This window comes from Pteropus medius, unplaced genomic scaffold, assembly GCF_902729225.1.
Source record: "Pteropus medius unplaced genomic scaffold, Ma_sr-lr_union100, whole genome shotgun sequence".
In the NCBI taxonomy this organism is placed as follows: domain Eukaryota; kingdom Metazoa; phylum Chordata; class Mammalia; order Chiroptera; family Pteropodidae; genus Pteropus; species Pteropus medius.
In genome coordinates, this window is record NW_024346771.1 from 6,542,441 (window position 1) to 6,566,081 (window position 23,641).

Here is a 23,641-nt window from a genome sequence, read left to right on the forward strand (position 1 = left end):
CCCCATGCTCACCCCATTGCAGTGGAACCTGGTGGAGGTAGCACCTGTTCGAGTCAGCTAACATGCCTTTGTTTGCACAGTGTGGCTGGTGGCAATTGGTAACAAGGAGACAACACCTGGAGCTCACATTATCCTCCATATCCCACAATGGGAGTGGTGCCTTGAGATCAAGGCAAACTGGATACAAAGGGGATGCATACCCACTGATAAATATGGGATATTTTTCAAAACCGAGGCAACACTACTCCACTGAGATTCTGGAGATACCAGTGGTGCAGTTAAAAAAAAAAAAACATCAGAACTGACTCCATTAGAAAAAGCAACATTAGGATAATGGATATATACCAGAAGAAGAGAGGTTGAATGAAACAGCGAGTGTATTTATAAAAATAATTAATGAGAACTCCCGAAACCTATAGAAAGAGTTAGACATTCAAAATACAAGAAGCTAACAGAACACTTGGCTATTTCAGCACCAAAAAATCTTCTCCAAGACATTATATTGTATTAAAATATTAAAAGTTAATGACAGAGAAAAAATTATCAAGCAGCCAGAGTGGAGCAGAGAAATAATCTATGAAGGAAATACTATTAGATTAACATATCATTAGATTTTTTTGTAAGAACTTTCCAAGCCAGGAGAGAGTGGAAAGAAATATTCAAAATATTGAAAGAGAGAAATGATCAGACAAGAATAATATATCTAGCAAAGTTATCCTTTAGATGTAAAGGAAAAATAAAAGTTTTCCCAGGCAAACAAAAGCAGAGAGAATTTATCAGCACAAGACTTACATTACAAGATATATTGAAAGAGCTCTTCTACCCGAAACAACAACAACAAAAAAAACAAAAGTATACATATCTTTGAGTAAGATGATAGACAGACGTAGGATAATGCAACTCTACTTCTGAATAGAATATTAAACAATTAATTATAACATAACTTAAAGAGAAAAAAAGAGAAGAAAAACATTAAAAATAACTATGTGATAATAAATGCACAGCATATAGAGGATAAGTTGTGACAACAAAAACAAAAGAAGAGGAAAATGACCAAATGTATACAGGTGAATGGATACAAGATGTATTCAGAAGAAGAATGACTGTTGTATGTATGAGACATTTTCTACAAGCTTAATGATGACCACAAAACAAAATCCAGTACTGAGACACAATACATAAAAAAAGAAGAAACAGAAAAAGTATATAAAACTATCACACTAAAAGAACAGACAGAGAAAGAAAGAGAAAGAAACAATGGAAATACCGAACAACCAGAAAACAAAAAATAAAATGGCTGTAGTAAGTCCTTATATATCAGTAATCACCCTAAATGAAAATGATCGAACTTATCAATCAAAAGACACAGAGCAGCAGGATGGATTAAAAAACAAGATTCAACTGTAGGTTGCTTTCTGGAGACTCAGCTCAGCTTCAAAGACAGACATAATCTCTAAGTGAACAAGTGAAAAATGATACTCCAAGCAATGGCAGCCAGAGAAAAGCAAATGTAGCCATAATTAGACAAAATAGATTTAAAATTTAAGAAAAAAAAAAAGGTAACAAGAGCCAAAGGTAGACATTGTACAGTAATAAAGGAGACGATTCATCAATAAGACATAACACTTATCAATGTATATGCACCCAACATCAAAGCACCAGAATATATACAGCAATTACTAAGAGACCTAAAGGGAGAAACTGACGAGTATATAATTATAGTAGGAGATTGAATATCCAACTTAAACAGCAATGGATAAATCATCCTGACAGCATGTCAATAAGGAAATAAGGAAATGTCAGCCTTAAATGACATATTAGACCAGATGGATTAATTAATATTTATAGAGCTTTCCAACTCAAAATTGAGAATACATATTTTTAAGTTTTCATGGAACATTCTCAAAGATAGACCATAAGTTGGGGCATAAAACTAGTCTTAGTAAAAACAAGAAGACTGAAATTATACCAAGAATATTTCTGACCGCAAAAGAATGAAACTGGAAATTAACTACAAGAACAAAATGGGAAACCACATACATATATGGAGATTAAACAACATGCTACTGAACCACTACTGGGTCAAAGAATAAGTAAAGGGAGAGATGAAAAGAGATGACATAAAACTATGACATACAAAAATTGTTGGGATGTAGCAAAGTTAGTATTAAGATGAAAGGTTATAGAATTACAGACCTACCTAAAGAAAAGAAAGAAAACTCAAATCTAGAATTACACCTAAAAATCTAGGAAAAAAAAGCTCAAAGTCAGTAGAAGAAAGGAAATAATAAAAATCGGAGCAGAAATAAATTAAATAGAGAAAAAAAGGCAGTAGGAAAAGTTAATAAAATGAACAGCTGTTTTTTGAAAAGATTTTAAAAAATAACACACCTCTAGTTAGACTCAGTAAGAAAAAAAAAAGAGAAGAATCAAACGAATAGAAGAAATGAAAGAAGAGAAGTTACAAAAAATGCCACAAAAATACAAAGGACTATACAAGAATGCTATAAAATATTAAATGCCACCAAATTGTACAACCTAGAAGGAAAAGACACATTTTTAGAAGTATACAACTTTCTTAGAATGAATTATGAAGATCTGGAAAATCTAAATAGACCCATCACTATTAAGGAAGTTGAAACAGTCATTAGAAACCTCTCAAAAAAGAAAAGTCCAGGACCAGTTGCATTCACTGGTGAATTCTGCCAAACATCCAAACTAGATTTAATATCAATCCTTCTCAACCTCTTTCAAAATATTAAAAAGTAGGGAATACTTTTTAACTCATTTTATAAAGCCAACATTACACTGACATCAAAAATAAGTAAGGACATTACGTGCGCGCGCGCGCGCGCGCACACACACACACACACACACACACACACACAATATAGGCCAATATCTTTACTGAATACAGATGCAAAAATCCAAAAACAAAAACAAACAAAAATACCACTAGCAAATTGAATACAAAAACACATTAAAAGTATCATACATTATGATAAAGTAGAGTTCATTCCAGGAAAGCAAGGAGGGTTTGACATCTACAAATCAATGTGATTGAGCACATTGACAAAATAAAACATAAAAATCATATGATCATCAAAATAGGTGCAGAAAAATGTGTATGACAAGATATAACTTCCATTTATAATAAAAACACCCAGTAAAATAAGCATAGAACGAAAGTATCTCAGCATAATAAAGGCCATATATGACAGTCCCTCAGCTAACATCCAATGGCAAATAAATAAATAAATAAATAAATAAAAGCTTTTTCTTTAAGATAAGGAACAAAACAAGAATGGCCATTTTTGCCTCTCTTATTTAAAATAGTACTGGAAATCCTAGCCTGAGCAATTAGGCAAAAAAAAGAAATAAAAGGAACCCAAACTGGAAAAGAAGATATAAAAGTCACTGTTGCAAATGACTTTATTCTATGTATAGAAAACCCTAAAGATTTCATACACACACACACACACACACACACAATACACACACGCGCACACACACACACACACCCCTTTAGTAACAATTAAATACATTAAAGTTGCAGGACATAAAATCAATATTCAAAAATCTGTTGCATTTCTGTATACTAACCATGAAATATCAGCATGAGAGAACAAGAAAACAATCCTGTTTATAACTTCAACAACAATAACAAAAAATGAAATACCTACGAATAAACTTAACAAAGGAGGTAAAGAACCAGTACAGTGAAAACTGCAAGACATTGTTTAAGGGAATTGAGGAAGACACTAAATAGTGAAAAGATATACTGTGTTCATGGATTGGAAGGATTAATATTGTTAAAATATCTATATTACCTAAAGCAATCTACAGATTCAATTCAATCCCTATCAAAATCCCAATGGCATTTTTCACAGACATAGAACAAAAAATACTTAAGTTTATATGGAACTACAAAAGACCCCAAATAGCCAAAGCAATCCTGAGAAAAAAGAACAAAACCAGAGGTATCACACTCCATGATTTCAAACTATACTACAAAGATATAGTAGTCAAAACAGCATGGTAACAGACACACAGACCAAGGAACAAAACTGAAAGTTCAGAAATAAACTCACACATATATAGACAACTAATTTTTGACAAAGGTGCCATGAATATATAATGGAAGGAAAAAATGTCTGTAGTAAATGGTGTTGGGAAAATTGGACAGCAGCATGCAAAAGAATAAAACTAGACCACTATTTCTAGTACACAAAAATTAACTCAAAATGAAATAAAAACTTTAATGTAAGATCTTAAACAATAAAATACATACAAGAAAACTTAGGCACTAAAATTGACCTTGGACTCAGAGGGATTTTGGTGAACTTGATGGGAAGACAAGAAAAGTAGAAGCAAAAGTACATAGATGGGACTAAATCAAACTAAAACACTTCTGCATAGCAAAAGAAAACACCAACAACAAAAAAGACAACCTAACAAATGGGAGAAAATATTTACAAATGAAACCTCAATTAGGGGATAATATCCAAAAACATGTAAGGAATTCACACAACTCAGCAACAACAAAAAACAAACAATGTGATTAAAAAAAAAAAAATGAGCAAAGGACCCAAATACATCTTTCCATGGAAGACATACAGATGGCCAACAGACATATAAAAAGATGTTAAAGATCACTATTCATTAGGAAAATGCAAATCAAAACCATAATGAGATACCACTTCATACCATTTAGAATGGCTATTATAAAAAAAAAAGAAAAAAGAAAAAAAGAAATAACAAGTGTTAGGGAAGGTATGGGAAAAAGAGAACCCTTGTACACTGTTGGTAGGAATGCAAATTAGTACAGCCACTATGGAAAACAATATGAAAGTTTCTCAAAAAATTAAGAAGAGAATTACTATATCATCCGGCAATTCCCCTTCTGGGTACTTAACCCCAAAATATAAAAACAGTTATTATTAAAGATATATGTACCCCTATGTTCATTGTAGCATTAGCTACAATAGCCAAGACATGGAAACAATCTAAGTGTTTATTGATGGATGATTGGATAAAGAAGATGCAGTACATGTGTAATAGAATACTACTCAGCCATAAAAAATAAAATGTTGCCATTTGCAGCAATGTAGATGGATCTTGAGAATATCATTCTCGGTGAAAATATTCAGACAAAAAGAGCAAAATAATCGATTTGACTCATATGTAGAATAGAAAACAAAAAGTAATAAAAAACAAAACAAACTCATAGATACAGACAACAGAATGGTGGTTACCAGAGGGGAAAGAGGGTAGGAGGAGATTAAAGTGGAAAAAGAGGGTCAAATTACATGGTAAGGACAGAAATTAGATTTCAAGTGGGGAGCACGAATAGAGTACACAGATGTCAAATTATAAACTTGTACACCTGAAAAGTATATAATGTTATTAACTAATGTTACTTTTAGAAATTTAATTAAAAAAAAAAACAACAAAAAACCTGGTGCTATATTTTAGGGAATGCTCTGATTTACTTTTAGGCTTTTACATTGACCATATGCTCTTCTCTAGATAGCCAGCTAGTTACAAATTGTTTCCTGCCTTAAAGTATTGCTCAGAGTTTATTTTCTTCATTGAGTTCTACGCTGACCACCATAACATTATAGCATACCCTTCTTCTCAATACACCTTAACCTTACTTGGCCTGATGTATGGTTTCCATAACCTATCCCTTTCTAAACACTAAATTATTTATTTTTATTATTGTTTACTACCATAATTACAATGTTGACATTGAGGACATGTTTTACTTATTTGTTTTGGTTTGTTTAAGTTATTTAGTCCAAGTGTTTAGAATAGTTATTAGGATATTATAGATCTTAAGTAAATATTTGTTGGATGAATATATATATAATATGTATATAAAATTTGTGTATATATGTATATAAATATATGTATATATATTACATATGCATACAAAATTTGCGTGTATATAAAATTTGTATATGTGTAGGTATACACACACACACGTATATATAACGCTTTGTTCTTTCACTTTTGAAAGAAATCTATCAGAAGAAAATAAATTCAGTTTATCCAATGGACCAAAATTTGCAGCTATGGTATAGAATCTCTTTCTGCCTACATCTGTGGAGTCATGAATTAAGAAAAAATATGCCCCACTTTTAATCCTCAGTTTTTGTATGTGTTATGCTCTATCTAGTACTCTACAGGGAAGGAAACACAAAGATCAGATATCTGAAAGGAAAATTTCAAAATCATCCTCTTGCTTTCAAATGTGTGTGTGAGTTTTTTCTTCTTCCTTTCTCCTTGCTCATTGACAATCAATTAAAACAAACTACAACCTTTATTTTAATTGCTAGACATGAGGAGGGGACCCCAAGCTTCAGTGATAGAAGACACTGATGAATTAAAAACAACACAAAGCCTTGGGAGGCTGATGGAACTTCTATGGGCTTAATACACCAAATAAGAATTGGTGAAGCTACTTGAAGACAGCATATGAACCGGGAGCTGTGAACAAATTGTTTTCAAGAACTCATACCATTAATAATGATGCTACTATGATTACAACCTTGATTGTCATTTCTCATCCTACTTGCCTCAATAACTTTCACAGGGTGTTAGCAGTGAAAGCAATTCAGAGAAAGTTGTTGCTATTTGTATACATGGATAATTTCTCAATTACATGTTTGTAAGTGAAGAGTTGAATAAAAATTGAATCCTGACTAGTCAAAATTGCAACATAGCATTGTCAGACAATATTATTATTCTACTTTAAAGTGGTAAATCATAAAAAATGGACCCTAATAAATATTTGTTTCATTTTTAAAAATAAACACATATTAAGTGGCTCGCAGAAACAAAACAGCAATTTCCAAAGGGAACCTAGACCTAATCCCATTCAGCCTAGTGATGTATTTATTAAACACCTTAACCTCTGTCTACGCCTGTAGTTTTGAATGCATTATCATTTTATGAATCATGTTAATCTACCAAAGAATTCCCAGTCATAAAAAATAAAATAAAAAAAAAAACTCCAACAGATTTTACTGAACTTTTCAAAGAAATAAACTAATAAGAACAAGACTCAAAAATAGTTTTCTGTTAACTTTATAACCCAGAAATAGAAGATTGCATGCTGGCTTTATATGGGTTAAATGTTATATTCAGAAGGATTGTTCTTCCTTTGAAGTTTTTTTTTAAAAATAAGTTTTGAATCAATATATTAAAAATTTTTGCTCTAAAATCTGGCCTAGTTTACTCAATTGTGATACCTGCCTGATTTGGTAAGCATTTGAGTTTGCAACTCTGCCTCTGAACATTGTGATTAATCAATATTCCCATTATATAAATACTTTTCATGAAAATGTTGGTTATATGTACATGTAGATTTGAATATCTATCTATCTATCTATCTATCTATAAATATATAAATATGTGTATAGAGAGAGAGAGATACATATAGATATATAGATATATTTACAGAGAGGAAGGAAGGAAGGAAGGAAAGAAGGAAGGAAGGAAGGAAGAAGTGAATAAAGAAGAAGCCAGGAAGGAAGCTGGGAATGAAGGAAGGAAGGAAGGAAGGAAGGAAGGAAGAAAAAAGGAGGGAGGGCGGGAGCAAGAAAGAGCAAAAGAAAGAAAAAATGAAAGAAAAAGGAAAAAGAGGTTATATATGTATTCTTCAAGACATTTTATCTCAGTTTCTGATACCTGCTGTGTTGTTCCAGGCTTGCCTCACTCTGACATGTGAAATTCCTTGTCTTTCAGATGGAGTACCATTTACCTGGTGGATTGGGCGGTCCAAGGAAAGGCATACTTACTGGGGAAGTGTTCCTCCTGGAGTTCAGCAATGTGAATGTGGCCTGGATGAGATTTGCCTGGACATTCAGCACTTTTGCAATTGTGACGCCGACAAGGATGAATGGTAATGGGAATCATGATCTTTCTGCGGTTGTGAAGGAAGCACATTAATTAATGTATAACGTTTCTTCCAAAAGAAAAAAGACATGAATCAGAAAGGCAATGTAAACTTGGGCTCCCTAATAAATGTGATAGTTTTTAACTTGGAAAATCATCAGTGCTAGTGCTTTTAGGACTATTACTAAGGTTTGTAACATAAAGCATTTTGTCCCATCATCACTTCCTTATATTCTGAACATTCTATTCTAAACAAAAAAACAAAATGTAATATTTAGCTTTGTGATTTAATCTGTGTTCCTATAGTGTATGGAAGGTAGATTTGGGGAGAGAGTGTGGGAAATGGGGATGTGTAATTATACAGGCTGTTTCTTCATTCTCTCATTTTCTCACTGATATTTCAGTTACTAGTCTACCTTATTACTGCCAAAATATATATATAGCAAAGAAAATTTATTAATCATCTATTTAATCCAACAACAACCTATTAAATCTTTATAATTTTCTCATTTTTATATCTTAAAGTTGAGGAATGTGGATTATAGAGAAATTAAATAATTTTCCAAAAGTCACACACACCTATTAAGGAACAGATCCAGAATTTGAACTCAAGTGTAGCTAAAACCAGAGTTTCTCTTTCTGTTTTACACCAAGTTACTTCTGTCAGACACAACTTAGTTTTCAGTTACCATGTCCATAACATCCCTTTCCCTTTGTTCTTGAGGTAAACTACTCATTTTCACTGTATTGATTAAGAAAAAAATGTACAGAATACTTCCACGCCTACTTTTGTTTTGACTGAATTTAAGGAATTTTTTGGTTTTGGCTTTCCAATTTTGCTTGTTTCATCAAATGCTGCTCAATATAATTAGGATTTCCTATGTTGGCCTGCTTTCAAACCAGTTGAAATTTATTTTAAGTACTTTTTTTTCACTGGTAAACAGCATAGACTGTTTCAAATGAAGTTGTAGGTTGTCGAAACCTCAGTTTGGTAAGAAAAGGACCAAACATTTGGTTCCATGAGATTCAACTAAATAGCCCACCCCTTCAGAATGCTACAGGGCTGCTTGAGCCCCAAAGTAAATTACCTGGATGCCTTCGCTGAACCTAGAAATCTTCCCATGTGTCAATTCAAATAAAGTTGACTGTAGGTAGAACAGACTTCTCCATAGCATTGTGGATGCCTGCAAATTAAATATAACTCATTTTCCAAATGAAGAGTATGCCGCTTTTAACATTGTGTCCTTCCATACCTACTCCTGTGCAGTAGAAGATCAGATTTAGTTTGCTGAAAAGGTAAATGCATAAGATTTGGGCAGAATAATGACCAAAAATTGCATCTATAAGCTTAAGAGCTATATATGGAAGGGTTAGATGGTTGTATTTCCAGAAAAAAAAATGTCCAAAGTCCTCTGAAACCAGAAGCTTAAATTCTCCCTCTCTCTGTCTCTGTCTCTGTCTCTCTCTCTCTTTTGATTAATTCCCATTCACTATGCATGACACTAGAAATGTATAGATGTATAGATTTGATAGAAACACCTTCCTTTCATTGTATATAACCAAAAAAGTTGATATCAAAGGAAGAATATAAAGAGTTATTGAGAAGGAGAAGTATTCTCCTAATTACCTTCAATTCTCACTCCCTTTTTGACTGAATTCTTGATCTTTGCTTGCTGTTTAATTTTCTATGGTGTAGCCCTTTCATACTGATATAGCCCTTTCAATACCGCCTCTGTGCCTTTCCTTCCTAGAGAACAACTGAGAAGAGCTGAGCTTAATTTACTGAACACTGAGAGTCAGTGAGAGAGAATAGCATCACATCACTTAAAAGGCCATCATGTTTAAGTGCCTCCACACTCTCTTCTCTAGGACTTTCTAACAATCATCTCTTCTACTCAGATTGTAGCCTCTTACTCCTTTGACTTGCGCACTAGTTTACTAAACTTGGAACCCTTCATATGTTGACTTAACTTTATTGTGTATGCTATACTCAGGAAACTCTTCAAAACATCTTTGTCACACGTTTACTGAGTACCTACTCTGTGTCAGTCAAACAGTATATCGTGCAGAGAAAATCAAGAGCATTATAGTCCCTGACATCACAGTGCAGTAGAGAAGTAAAAGCTAATTAGTTAGCAAAAAATGGGCCAATGTGATCAATTTTGTAATAAAGGGAAACACAGATGTGCCCAGACTAGGTGTGGATATAAGGTGGGAATAGTTAGATTTCAAGGAATACTGGTGGTTAAGTTTTGAAGAACCAGAAGTTACCTAAAGTTAGTTTAGTACAGGTAGGTAGAATCTCCATGTGTTCTAAGAGGGAATAATATAGAAAGTACTACTTTCCTAGAACACAAACATATTGGTGTGGTTGATGCACAGTTTTCATATGGGGAATTTACAAGAGATGAACACAAGGAAGAAAGTTAAGCCAGATAATAAAGCTCTTTGTATGTGAAATAACAATGAGCTAGATTTGTCATGAAGATTGCAGACACAGACTAGACATTCAGACCTAAAACATGGCAGAGCCTTGTGGAAATGCATTCATTTTTTAATCTATTCAACTGTGTTATTTACTGCAGAAAGGAAAAGTACAAAAACTGATACAATTGTGAAATAGTTAATCATGTCAGTAAACATTCTTTCAACTTTATTCTTGGTTAACATGAGGTCAAGTTGGCTTTCTGCATATTTCAACTTTTTGTTTTTTACAATCATTCCACTTTAAGTATCACTGGACTCTTGATGCTCCTAAGAAACTTCAAATATATTTACTTTGTAAAGTTTCCTCTAGTTTCTGCTCTTGGTAAAGTTAATCAGAAAAACTGATTTGGGCTGCTATGACATCTAGTAGATAGTAATTTAATATATTACAATTCTTAGATAATATTGTCATTTAAAAATTTTACCTATCATACACTGAAGTGTTCTTATTATTTAATCTGATATATATCACATCTCATATAATCATCCCAACAACTTTGAGGTTGATATATTATTTCCTTTCCCCAGAAAAGGAAACTGAAGTGCTGAGATGATAAATGACTTGGTTAAGGTCACATGACTAAAAAAACAGAGTTGGATTCCACCTGTATCCAAGCGTATGCTTTCTGACTACATCAAAGAAGCTACTAAGTTAGGATTTTGAGTCATGGCAGCCAGTGAGGATACCAGAGACCTCTCCCAGAGCCTCTCCAGTCTCATAATGGCAGTGCGTATCTTTCTTTTTGCTATGTCAGTCTCTTCAGGGAGTCTAACTTTTAGTAATTAATAATACTTTATTCTATTTCAATAAACCTCTGTAATTGAATAACTTACTTTCATATATTTCAATGAAACCTGAGGAAATGAGGAAAATGACTGCGTTGTGAGTATGGGAGAAAGTGAGGTAGCTCATAAGATGCATATGGGTAGAGGGAGGAAAAAGAAGTCACTTAGTAAATACCACAAACATACTTCTTTCTTAAAGTAAAGGGAATCCACCGCTAGACATCTAAATCAGGTTACTACGAAGTCAATTCTCCAGAGATTTATATTTCAGCCAAAGAATTATGCAGAAAGAAACAAAAAGAAATAAGAAAACTTTTAATGAATAACAGTTATATAGTCAATGATTGTTCCCAAATGAACTTTCTTCAATTTAGTGATTCAACCTATAGAAATATTCCCTATCAGGTGTTTTCTGACCAACCACTTCAGAAGGAAGGGCTGCTGAGAGTAGGAAAGACAATGAGAAAGATTCGGCATCGAGAGAGCACAGGAGAGTGTTGGGCTGCATGACAAATGGAAAAACAGTCACTCATATAGAGGGATACCAAAAGAGATGCAAAGGATAGTTGTACAGGAATACAAAGGATGGATGGGGTGGCAAGTTGTTGGAGGCAGATAGATGATCCAAAATGTGCCTCTTGGTGATGGCACATGGGCCACATGGGGGGTTTTCTCATCCAAACATCCAGGTAGTGTTAAAGTGAACTCTCTTGCTTAACAGCCAAAACTTCTTCTGTTTATAAGAAAATACAGACATACTTATTTGATTTTAGTAACTCGGTTTTTTGCCTTTTGCCCTTTCTGCACCCTTGTACAAAGTGATATGCCACAAAATAGGAAGAGAAATGCTATAAGGTTTAAGTTATAATATAAGGATTAAACATTTTGCTGCAGATGAGTTTTCTCCTGGCTATCAAAGACTAGTTAGAAGTGATCACTCTTCTTCAAAGGTTATCTTTCTATACATTTTCCTTTAGCTTTTGTCATTAGTAAATGCATGTCCAATCCAATGCTAGGACCTTAACCTCTGCAAAGGCTCTTCATTTCTTTTCCATGAGATTTAATGATACAATTGCCTTTAGGAGGATGATGCTGGATATATACAGGGGGTATAGGTCTTTGCTGTTTTCTCACATAGCTGTTCATTGATCTCTCAGACCTCCTTTGATTTCCTCAAGAACTTCACGCCTTAGATTTCTAGACTTGATACAGTGAAGGTGCCTCGTACTTGGTAATATCCTAGATGGGGCAGAAATCCTGAATCCTGAGAGAAAGGAAAGGATCACCTCAGTACACACTAATGCTTTTACCTCATTAAAAATAATATCATACAATTTCTGCTTGTTAAATTTTATTATGCTTACATCTGTTTATGAGCTATTCCACTGCTTACCGAATTTTGAAAGTGCCTTTGTCCCAAGTAGGCAGAAATTATGAAGGATTTATTTGGGTTTCCACTCATTCAGTCCTTGAATTTTCACATGCATCTAGCATTATAAGCAGGGCCTGAACCTTTTGTTGGAGAGCAATATGCTTGGTATATAGTGTGCGTTAACTGTTGAGTGAATTATAAAAAATAATAATTAATGGAGTTATTTCCTTTCTTTCCATCCTCTTTTCCTGGACAAATGTGTTCTCCATTTGGTAGTTGTACTCTGCTGTTGTATTCTTTATATTTTCACTTTTTAAAGTACATATCCTGAGGCAACTTGATACTGGCTTGTTTACACTAATGATCCCAGGACTGGATTTCATATTGTTTTTAGACAAAATGTTTGTGTTGTATATGATTGGAATAGAAGATATCAAACACTCAAGAAAAGAAGAAACAAAACAAAAATAGGGAAAATAAATTTATAACCAGAAGGTGATAATTCAAAACTAACATTTCACATGATTATCTTACAGAACTCTAAATGAAATAAAATGGTTGATATTTTGCCAAGGGTAAAATTAAGGAATTCGTTTTCCTGTTTTTTTTTTTCTTTTTTAATGATGCCATCGACTTCTCATCTACTGGGAAAATAACTAATATAAACAATTGAAGATCTATTCGTTCTAGGAAACAAAATATAGCTATAAAATACTCCTTTTTATATTTATAGGAAACAAAGATGTAGGCTGAGGCTGCTATTATATTAGTTATCTGTCAAAATGTACAAATATACTATCTCTAAATTATCTGTGGAGTCACATTCCTTGGATCATTGCAAAATTATGAGTATCAATATTAAGAGTTTGCATTTATATAGTATATTTATGCAACATTTTGATTTGGACTATTATTGTTTACCAAAATATTATAATTCAACTTAAAAATACAATAAGAGTTTGGCTTCTATTTTAATTTTCCTGCTTTACTCTAAGAGTATGGCATTTCTCACCTAAGAGTAGCAAACTGCTCTACAAGTTGGCTTACAATCATCAGTTTTGATCTATCCAATTTAGGTGTTTATATTTAACAATGCATAAAAGACACATTTTTCTTGCGTTTTTGTTGTTGTTAATTTTAGGAGTTTTTATTAAATATGTGCATATTATATTTTATTGTAAAAATTTAAGTATTTTAGATTATTTAATATAAAAAGTAGAAATTCCTCCAACACAACCAGTTGGAATCCTTTCACATCTGCCCCATTTGTAAAATGTGGCACTTAGAGATAATAGTTGGGATCGTAGGGTACTTCTACATATAAATATCTTCCTACACATATACCATATTTATTAAGATGTAAGTTTGTTTGTTTTCTACTAAATATTAAACATTTTTTCCTGCTACTTGCTTTTTCCACATAAAGTATGCCTCAGAGAGCTTTTACTTAGTATCATTAAATAAGCATGAAAATGAGTGCATCTTATTCATTTTAATGGCTAAAAAGTATCCTACAGTATAGTTTTATTTTTACATATTTTACCATTCCTTTATGATAAACAATTTATTTGTAAGTAATTTTTTACTGTTAGAAAAAATGCTATAATCAATATTTTTGAATCTTGACTTATGCTTTTTTCCACTTTTAAAATTATTTTCATTACATAGATTCCTAGTTTAGAATTGTTAAATTAGCCACTTTCTATTTTGATAGATGTGGCCAAATTGCTGAAGGGACTTAGGACTTTATACAGACCATAATGGAGTCAGTTCAGAAACTGGCCGCCTTCACTTGGGAGAAATGATGCTCTCCCTGAGGTGGTAGCTTCACCAGACGGATATGCAGCACTTGCTACAGTCAAGGCATGGCCACACAGAAAGATGTTAGTTACAGCTCTTTTTGCTCAGAACTTGCTGGAGTCCTGAGCCAGGTATAGAGAGCTCCAATGGAAGCCTGGTGATGCTCTGTTCCTTTTAACTTTCTCTCTCTGAATTTGTCATTTCTACTATGTCTGGTGCTGCTTCCAAGGTCTATTCAACACTCTCGGCTAACTGTAAGTAATTCTCAGTGTCTCTGCATTTTTTTCAAAGCACAGTCTTAATCATTAAGAAGAAGAAGGGAGAGAAAGAAGAGCAGGAGGCGAGGAGAGAGAGAAATAGTTCTATCTCCTTTGCAAATATGTCATATAGGATTTTAGTGAAAATATGAATTAATACATTTAGTACACTTAGAACACGCACAATTGTAACTACTTTGATGGCAGTACTCTCATTTTCTGAATGTAAGATTTAATCTGTAAGTGATATTTTATTATGTAATAGGATGATCAAATCTTCGATTTGTCATTATTAACTATTGAGCCTAAATCACTTAGCCTTCTGGTACATATATATATATCAGGAGTACTGGCTGATTTAACAATAATTTGTGCATCCAGCAGCTGTACCAGATATTTGGTTCTTAAAAATGTGTTAGTCATCAGTTTTAATACTCTTTCTATTTTTAAATTATCTTAAACTATGAGTCACCATTTATATCTAGAAGTTAAACCAATGTCTAAGAAATGTATATATACATGTATGCAATAACATAGGGATTTAACTAGCACACCACAACAATTGAATATATCATTCAGCCATCAAACTCTAGGTTAAAGGAGGAAAAAGCACTGAAGCCTCCTCTCCCCAAAACAGGGCTGCCCTCTGAAAGTTCACTAGTAAAATTTGCCATGTAATGGGCGGGTCTGCCCACAATAGAAGCAGACTAGGAGATTGTTTGTAAATGTGTAACTGAAGAGTTTGTAGACTCCAATAGCTCTTGTCAAGGTGACCCTCTGCAATCTTAGGGGACACAAGACTGGAAAATGATTGCCAATTAGTAAACTGAAACCTAATCAATTGAATCGTATCTTGTGTGGAGGAAGCTTTTATGAATGGAATGGGGATGGCCAGTCAGAGACCCAGGAGTACAGCTCAAGGACTCAGAGCCTAGTGCTATTTCTTCAGCACTGCCCTGAGATGTAGATTAGATGTGAGAAATGACAGCTTCCACTTCCACTCACGAGAGAGCCGCTCTCAGTGGGACCAAGACTAGGCCTGGAGAACAGGAGAGCATGGTGGTTGCATCAAAGTCTTTGCCGTTCAAATCCTGGCCTCTCCATTTGCAAATGATGTACCTTTAGAAGTTTAGTTACTGCTCTAAACTTCAGATTTCTCTCCCGTTCAAGGCAGTAATGATTATAACATCATCATAGGGTTATTCTGAGGATTAAATGAGATAAAGTGTAAAACTATCTTTATGTTCCCATGGCCAGGGAATGGTAACAGGCAGTTCCTATGCTCAAATCCAGAGATGTGAGGTGCTCAGTTGAACCCCAGAGCCATCAGTAGGTTCTAGAAATAATGACCCCAAACTTGAGCAGTGCCTCTAACTTATGGACTGTTTTCTTCAGAACAAACTTCTCTCCATAAAAGACAATTTGAGGATTTAAATAACATTTTATTGTTCACTCTATTATGTTAATTATTTGGGAATTTGCTCTCTACCTGTAAGAAATAGAAACCTCTTCAAAGGTTTTAAGCAATCAAATATGAATTTTGGTTTGCATGTGTAGGTATGTTTCTGGGAGTAGTGTGGAGAAGAATGAAAGGAAGCAAGCAGAAAGATTAGCAGCAGTGAGCTGTGGTAGGTAACCAGTGCCAAGGCCCAGGCAGAGACCCTGAGACCTCCAAATAAAACCAAAGCCAGAAGGAGGAAGACAGGTCAGTTGAACTGAGAGACATAAAGAAGGTAATATGGGTGAAAGCTGTTGATCAAGAATGAGACAAGAAGTGAGGAAAATGAGAGATGAAGTCCTATATGGGTGTGGACTGAGCAACTGAGGGCAAGGGGCCAGATCATTCACAGAATTAAGTAACACAGCCAACTAGGACATTTAATTCTTGGGAAAAGTGACAGGTGGAGATGGTTTGGGCATATAAGTTAGAGATGGCTACAGTTAACATATAAAGGAGAGGTTTAGTAGATAGTTAAATTATATATATATATATATATATATATATATATATATATATATATATATATACACACACACACATACACACACATATATATATAGTAAAAATTTACCCAATATTATTTTATTATTAATAAATACAGGAGACTTCTTTTCTATTACACAGACACGCATTTTTTCTGTGAATATATGTGTGTTTGTGTAACAGAAAAGAAGGCAACACTGTGAAATACTACAACAAAGTGGAGTAAGTTGGGGGCTGACATATTGCAAGGAAATTAGCAATTTAGTGGGAGAAAGTTCCATGGAATGAAGATAGAAAAGGCTGATCGTGGTACTCAGAGGAGGAAAAGAGAAAGGAGCGGGATGAGAAAGGAGAAAGAGCAAGGACAATTCTGTGAAGAACGTTCTTGGCACTACTGAATGCTTCTTTTTTTCACATCCAGAATGTTAATCAAATTAGTCCTCTAGAGGCTTCATCTGTATCACTAATATACCCATAAAATCTTGAGGGCCATTTTAATTTTTTAATAATAAAATAATATTGGATAAAGTTTGACTGTATTCATATAATGTGATTTAATGTGACTTAGTTTTGTATTTTCAAATGTACTTGTAAACCCTACGATTTAGAGTTTCTAGAACATTTAGATAAGAAATATAGCTTCTGAAATTTTTAAATTTGTGCCAGAATTGTCTTGTTTTGCTAAGACTATAAACAAAACTGCAGCTATGGTCTGGTCAGTGTGGGGCAGGGCTGAATAGATATTATCTCCAGGTGTGGGCTTGTATATGCAACCACAGTTAATGCTTATATTTGTTTTGTGGACAGCTGAGTGACCCTTTAGCTCATTTTGAGCACCTTGACATCTAATCCCTTAGATCTCTTTTATGTGGAAATCATCAGAAGAAAAACAAAAGCGAAATAATTGCCTTAACCAAAGTTAGGACAGAATAATTGCCAAGCATCATCAACAGTACTTTAGACTTTCAGAGTTGCCTGTGGGCATCTTACCAGTCATTTTCCCTTTGCAGCCACAGGAAATGGGGAGGGGGGAGGGGATAATGTCACCCATTCAAGAGAAAGGTGTACAGAGTATCTTGAGACTAATCCACACAGAGTCACACAGGAGCTTGAAAGGGAGCTGAAGTCTGGAATTCTTTGCATAATTTTCTAGGTTTTTCTACCTTATGCATAATGTTTTGTTACTTCTGAGTTACTAAAAACAAAAGTATAAAAAGAGGAACAAAATCTCTTTATAGGCTCAGTCACCCAAATAACTCTTCTAATGGAAGCTTATAGAGCAGCAGTTAACTAAAACTGGTTGATGAAAACAAACAGAAGCATGTGACACCAACAAAATCAGAGGTTCCTGTTGTGTTCTGTAATTCTGAATTTGGTAAAATCCCAAGATTCAGATAATAAACTGAGAGGAGACCACATTGACTAACTCTGTGCCATACTTTTGCTCTTGAGGATATTTTTCTCAAGACTTTTTCTTAACGAATATATATTTTCATGTCCCTTGTGGAGTACAACTATTCCTTGAGCCCTTAGAGCCTCCATAAACTGAAACCTCTGGCTGTCCTGTTCATTTCATCATTCATCATTCATCTACAGAGAGCTCTTTCTTATTTTCACTTTAAAAATTATTTTTACTCCACATTTTAATTTAAAACTTTACTGGAAATATCAACAACTATTTATTGAGTCCCTATTCTGAAATAGTCAGTGTGTTAACTGTTTTATATACATTGTCTTCTTTGATTTATACAACAGTATCAAATTAGTTTTATTATACCCATCTATGAGATAAGGAAACTGTGGCCCAGAGGGACCTCACTGATATCATACAACAGGGCTGCTGAGGCACACTGATTCACCCCATGCCAGTCTGATTCAAATGGCAATGCTTCCCCACTACAACACAATCAGTTCTGTACTTACAAAGTACATAAGTATCCTGTACCCTTAGGAAGAGTCTCGTATGTTCCAAACGAAGATAGTCTGTAAAGTTTTGCCCCTAAGTCCAGTTCAAACAAAAGAGAAAGAAAAACAAATTAATATGTATAAAGTAAAATCTATAGCTGTAGACTTGCTACCTATCAATAGGTACCACTATAATTTATATCATTTTCTCATGGCTAAAATCCACCACCTCCACCCACCCACCCACCCACCCGCCAAGTATTCTACCCATTAATGCTTTGAAAGGTTTGAATCATACTTATCACTCACAAATTAAATTAAATCCAATCTTATTCTTGGTGTGACCTTAGGAGCATGAATAAATATTCGAAGTCCCCTTAATGCCTAGATTGTCTGTAAGCTGAGCACATTTCTCATCTGCTTTTCATTGGCCAGTATAGTGTTGGTTTCCACCATATATTTTCTTTGAAGAATTTTAAATCTCTTGCCACGATTTAAAAATTGAGGCATTTTACATTAACATCCCAGGCTAGACTAGCCCACTGGTCTTATATTCATGAGTAGTATAATTACCTCTTACTAATATGTCACTGTCTCCTTTAGACAGTCTTCCTATTTCTCTCTTTTTCCTCCTGACTGTGAAGCTGTGTATCAGGTTCTATTTATTGTCTAAAAGAAAACCATCTTCACTCATTTTTATTCCTTTCCTTGTCCTTGTAGGCTTTTGAATTTGTTTCTATCCCATTAAACAATTTCAAAGAGCAATTTCATTTATTTTGTTAGTTTTGAGATAAGAAGTATTTTTTTGGTAATGTGATTGTTTCATCAAACTAAATATGCAGGTTTTTTTTCTTTTATTTGGAAAAAGAGATTGCTATTTTTAGAGTGCTATTTGGATATTCTAACACTTTGATACAAGGGCATCAAATTGGAGATAAGATGACATAGTGTGTAAGGGGTGCAATAGTTAGCATTGACAGGTAAACTTCAGAATCTATCGTTTCACCTTGAAAATGAAAATGTAGAGAAATGAATCCTGTAGAAATACATAGTTACATAAGAAGAAAATTAAGATTCGGTCTATTCCACTTTGACTACTTGAAATTTGCTTTTAAATCTCTTCCTGAAAAGTTATTGAAATGTGAAGACTCAAAATTTATTCTGTCTGTGTAACATTCAGAGATGTGCTTTCAAATAGAAACAAGAGTCTTAGTCCAGATTAGAACTACAATGAGGGTTACTCCTACCGTTTTTCAGCATTTACCCTAGATCGGACACCATGCGATATAATCTCATTTAATCCTATGTTTAACTCTGTGATATAGACATTATTTTCATTTTAAAATTAGGGATGCTATGGAGTCTCAGAAGTGAAGAGATTTGCCCAAGCTAACACAGCTAGGAACTGGGGACCTGAGATTCCAGAACAAATTTCTCTGCTTCTAAAGTTATGTCCTTAAAGTACCTTAAAGTACTACTGTGTTCTTGTCATGCTTCCCTAATTAAAACTTTGGAATATTTTTCTTGTCTCTAAACTCGGAATTGTAAATGAGTTGTAAATGATAATGAAATATAATGTTGGTTTTGAGTGCTTTGTTGACTTCTTCGTGAATACAGAGAACCAATATGAATCTGCTACTTCATGTTCTTTTTTTCAAATTGCTGACTTTGCCCCGAATATTGGAGCTCTGTCTCTCAATTACCACATACCGGCAAGATAATACATCCCAAGCTTAATTGAGGTTGTGTAGGTGCGGAGTCCAGCTTACTTGTGTGTGTTTCTCAGACTGCCTCATATGATTCAGTTCTGCTCAGATCAACATGTATTTATGACATACTTATTAAATTTAGACATGGGATAGATACCAATTATGTGACTAGCCCCTGCTGCCATGTGACCTTAAGCCAGTGGAAATAATGGTACCCACTGCATGGAGATGTCATGTGGGGAAAATATATTTAACCCTTGATATATTGTTGTTTCAAAATATTTATTAATTCAATGCCAGTTTCTTACTTACATTTTTTTACTCTCAGTTAAATGGCTTGTTCTTATCACGTGTCCAAAATCACAATTTAAAAAGAGAGAAAAATCAATAGCTTAGTTCTACTATTTTTAATTTTTTTGTCAAAGAGTGACTAGTCAGTTTCCTATTTGCATAATTAACAAATACAAAGCCAGAGTGCTTAACTACCAGGATCTTTAAAATAGTGCAAATGAAAAGCAACAAACCAGTAACTGTAAAGATTTGTTTTTACCTAGAGTTAAAAGATGATAAGAATCATGCTAAGCTGACTAAAAACTGTGGCAGGTGGCTAAAACAAGTCCTCGGAGTGATTTTATGTGGGATTTGTGATGTCTATTTCAAGTTAGCCAATCTCTTTATGGTAAAGGAGGCAATGCTTAGTGTCCCATCACACTGCATTGGGCAGATGTGTGCTCTTAGCCACAAGCAGCAGCAAGCTTTGCAAACTGTTTCTGGAAGGACTTAAGGAAGATGTAAAAAACTTGTTTCTGGAAACTCTCAATGGATTTTGTAATTGACATTCCAGCCTTTCACATACACTTATGAGATGAAAAGTCCTTTGTTATCCCCTTCTCTGCCCCAACTCTGCTGCAGCCACCCGAATCACTTTTGAAAAGAAAAGTCTTGGTAAAGAGTTCCTAGAATATCCACATTCTCCTCTTTTTTTTTTTTTTTTTTTTAATTTATGTTTTTCAGGACAAATGATACCGGCTTTCTTTCATTCAAAGACCACTTGCCTGTCACTCAGATAGTTATCACTGATACTAACAGATCAAACTCAGAAGCTGCTTGGAGAATTGGTCCATTGCGTTGCTATGGTGACCGTGAGTACTAATCGAAAGAAGCTTTCTCCCTGCATTACATAAGCACAAGGTGTTTTTATTCCCTTATCCCTTTTCCATGCAGTTTCCCCTAGGCTTGAAAATTATCCACCTGTCCAGCTTTTCTATACCCTATTCCAAAACAATGAACCTTGCTTAAAGATTTTCTCATTTGCAGGACACTTCTGGAATGCAGTCTCATTTTATACAGAAGCCTCTTACCTCCACTTTCCTACCTTCCATGCAGAATTCAGTGCTGATATTTCCTTCTTTTTTAAAACCATGGCTTTATCTGGAGTTTTCCTAGAAAACCTTGGCATTACAGACTTCATCCGACTTGAAATAAGCTGTAAGTTCCCTCGTTTATAAATTTAATGGAATTGGTCAACAGAATAAACTTCAGTTTTATCTTTGCCACCAAGTACATATTAGTACTACCAAATTAATCTCACTGGGCATCTGTAAAATTAGCAATGCCAATTCCTAGTTCCTTCTAATGCTTTCTGTTTTATTATTACCTATCAGTATTTAATCACTCATTTTCTCTTCAAAATAGTGCATTCCCCAAATGTCCATGGATACCTATGGCAGTGTCCTTTATCTGATCTATGGGTATTTCTTACCTGTAACTTTAAGCTTCCATACCATAGAAATTGTTCATTACAGTAGTTGTAAGTGTTCTTATGCATTCTATTCATATTTGAGATCTACTTTTTTGTTGTCATTTTGCTTTTAAAGTAATTTCCTGACTTATTTTCCACAACTAGAAGTATGTGACTACCAAATCAGAATTCCCATTGTTTCTCTACCACTTCACCATAAACTTTGGTTTATCTAGTGCATTTGATGCCAAGACACGAATCACTTTTTAACAGCCTATCTTCTATATACAAGTTATATTCAGTAATAATCATAAAGTTAAGTGAAAAACAGTAGAAATTCAGATGGTGATAAAATGTTCTATTGTTGAACTTTTATAGAAGTCATACCAATAAAAATATTCTTATACAGAAAATATAATGTAACAGATAAAATCTTTTTAATTACATATATTTACTTTTTATAAAAAAAGGAAAAAATACCTATATATTAGTATGTTCTAGTAACAATAATATTAAAATGTCTATTTCTCAGACTTAACTTCTACAAATTTGTGAATGACATCATCAGAATTAATTTTCTTTGCATATTAATATCTAAAAGAGTATAATCAGATTTGCCTACTTATCTTCTTTCATATTGATCAAAAAGTACTTTTTATAAATTTTAAATTTAATTTTTTTATATTAAGAAATAGATATATAAATTTTAAGAAAGGTTCTAAACATAAGGATAAGTTTGGTACATTTTCATAAAAATTGTGTTTTATGATAAATTGCAGAAATTGCAATACTCTCCATGCATATTTTTCTTAATTCTAACAACTTTCAAATATTTCTCCAATCAAAAATAATCTACTAAAATATTTTTTTTGCCAGAAAATTTATTACAGATTGCTATTTTATTTGGTAAAACCTCACAAAGTTTCTGAGGATTTAAAATCCCTTAAGCTCTCTTTGGGTAAAATTTGTGCCTACCACCTCTGTGGTACTATGCATTCGAGCGTTTCAGTGGATTTGTGGTAAACAACAATAGCACAGTAATTATAAAAATGAAAAATCAGAACTTGAGTTCTTACTCTTAAAAACAGACACATATATTTGAGTTTGTATGTTCAGGAGCCAACAGTTTATAAGCAGTCCTTTGGAGTAACTTTCTTCTTTAATATAATATTTACTAAGTGGCAAGTAATGAAAAGTACTATTTGAAGCTTAAATGTACATTATTAAACATTAATATTAATATCAGCATTTCTTAGAACTTAGACCAACAAAAGATTATGTTTTTTGGTAAAGGACTGTTTTATCACTTACATTTAGAATTAATGGTACATGGCAATAATGAAAAACAGATCTACTTTTAATTGCTTCTGCTTGTTTTCCAATTCTCTGTATTCAAGGTATCCTTTATTTCTTATATGAAAGGTGGACTGTTTCCACTGTCTTGACCTTTTTATACCTATGACCATAAAAACTCCTACTTGCATTACGTGTCTCATTTATCTGTGTCTAAATCGGTTTTCTATAGTTTGATACAACTGACCATATTACAATAATTATGTAACTGCATCATATACCCTTGAAGGCATAAATAATGTAATTCTGTAATTACTAACAGAAACTTGGAAATTTAAGAATTCCATAAAAAGAAAGACAAAACTCTGGTAAAAAAGAGATACCTACAGTGTTTGTATGCTTCTC

The 23,641-nt window shown here is 33.7% G+C and overlaps 1 protein-coding gene across 2 annotated transcripts in view; it reads left to right on the forward strand.

The window, feature by feature from the left end:
• The window catches only part of CNTNAP5 (contactin associated protein family member 5), a 728,931-nt gene that overhangs the window by 586,513 nt on the left and 118,777 nt on the right, over positions 1-23,641 (forward strand). For both annotated transcript variants that reach the window (XM_039876503.1, XM_039876504.1), the window contains exons 14-16: positions 7,753-7,909; positions 21,217-21,344; positions 21,520-21,690. In XM_039876503.1, the coding sequence (XP_039732437.1) occupies positions 7,753-7,909; positions 21,217-21,344; positions 21,520-21,690 (456 nt within the window). The remainder of the gene's footprint in view (positions 1-7,752; positions 7,910-21,216; positions 21,345-21,519; positions 21,691-23,641) is intronic.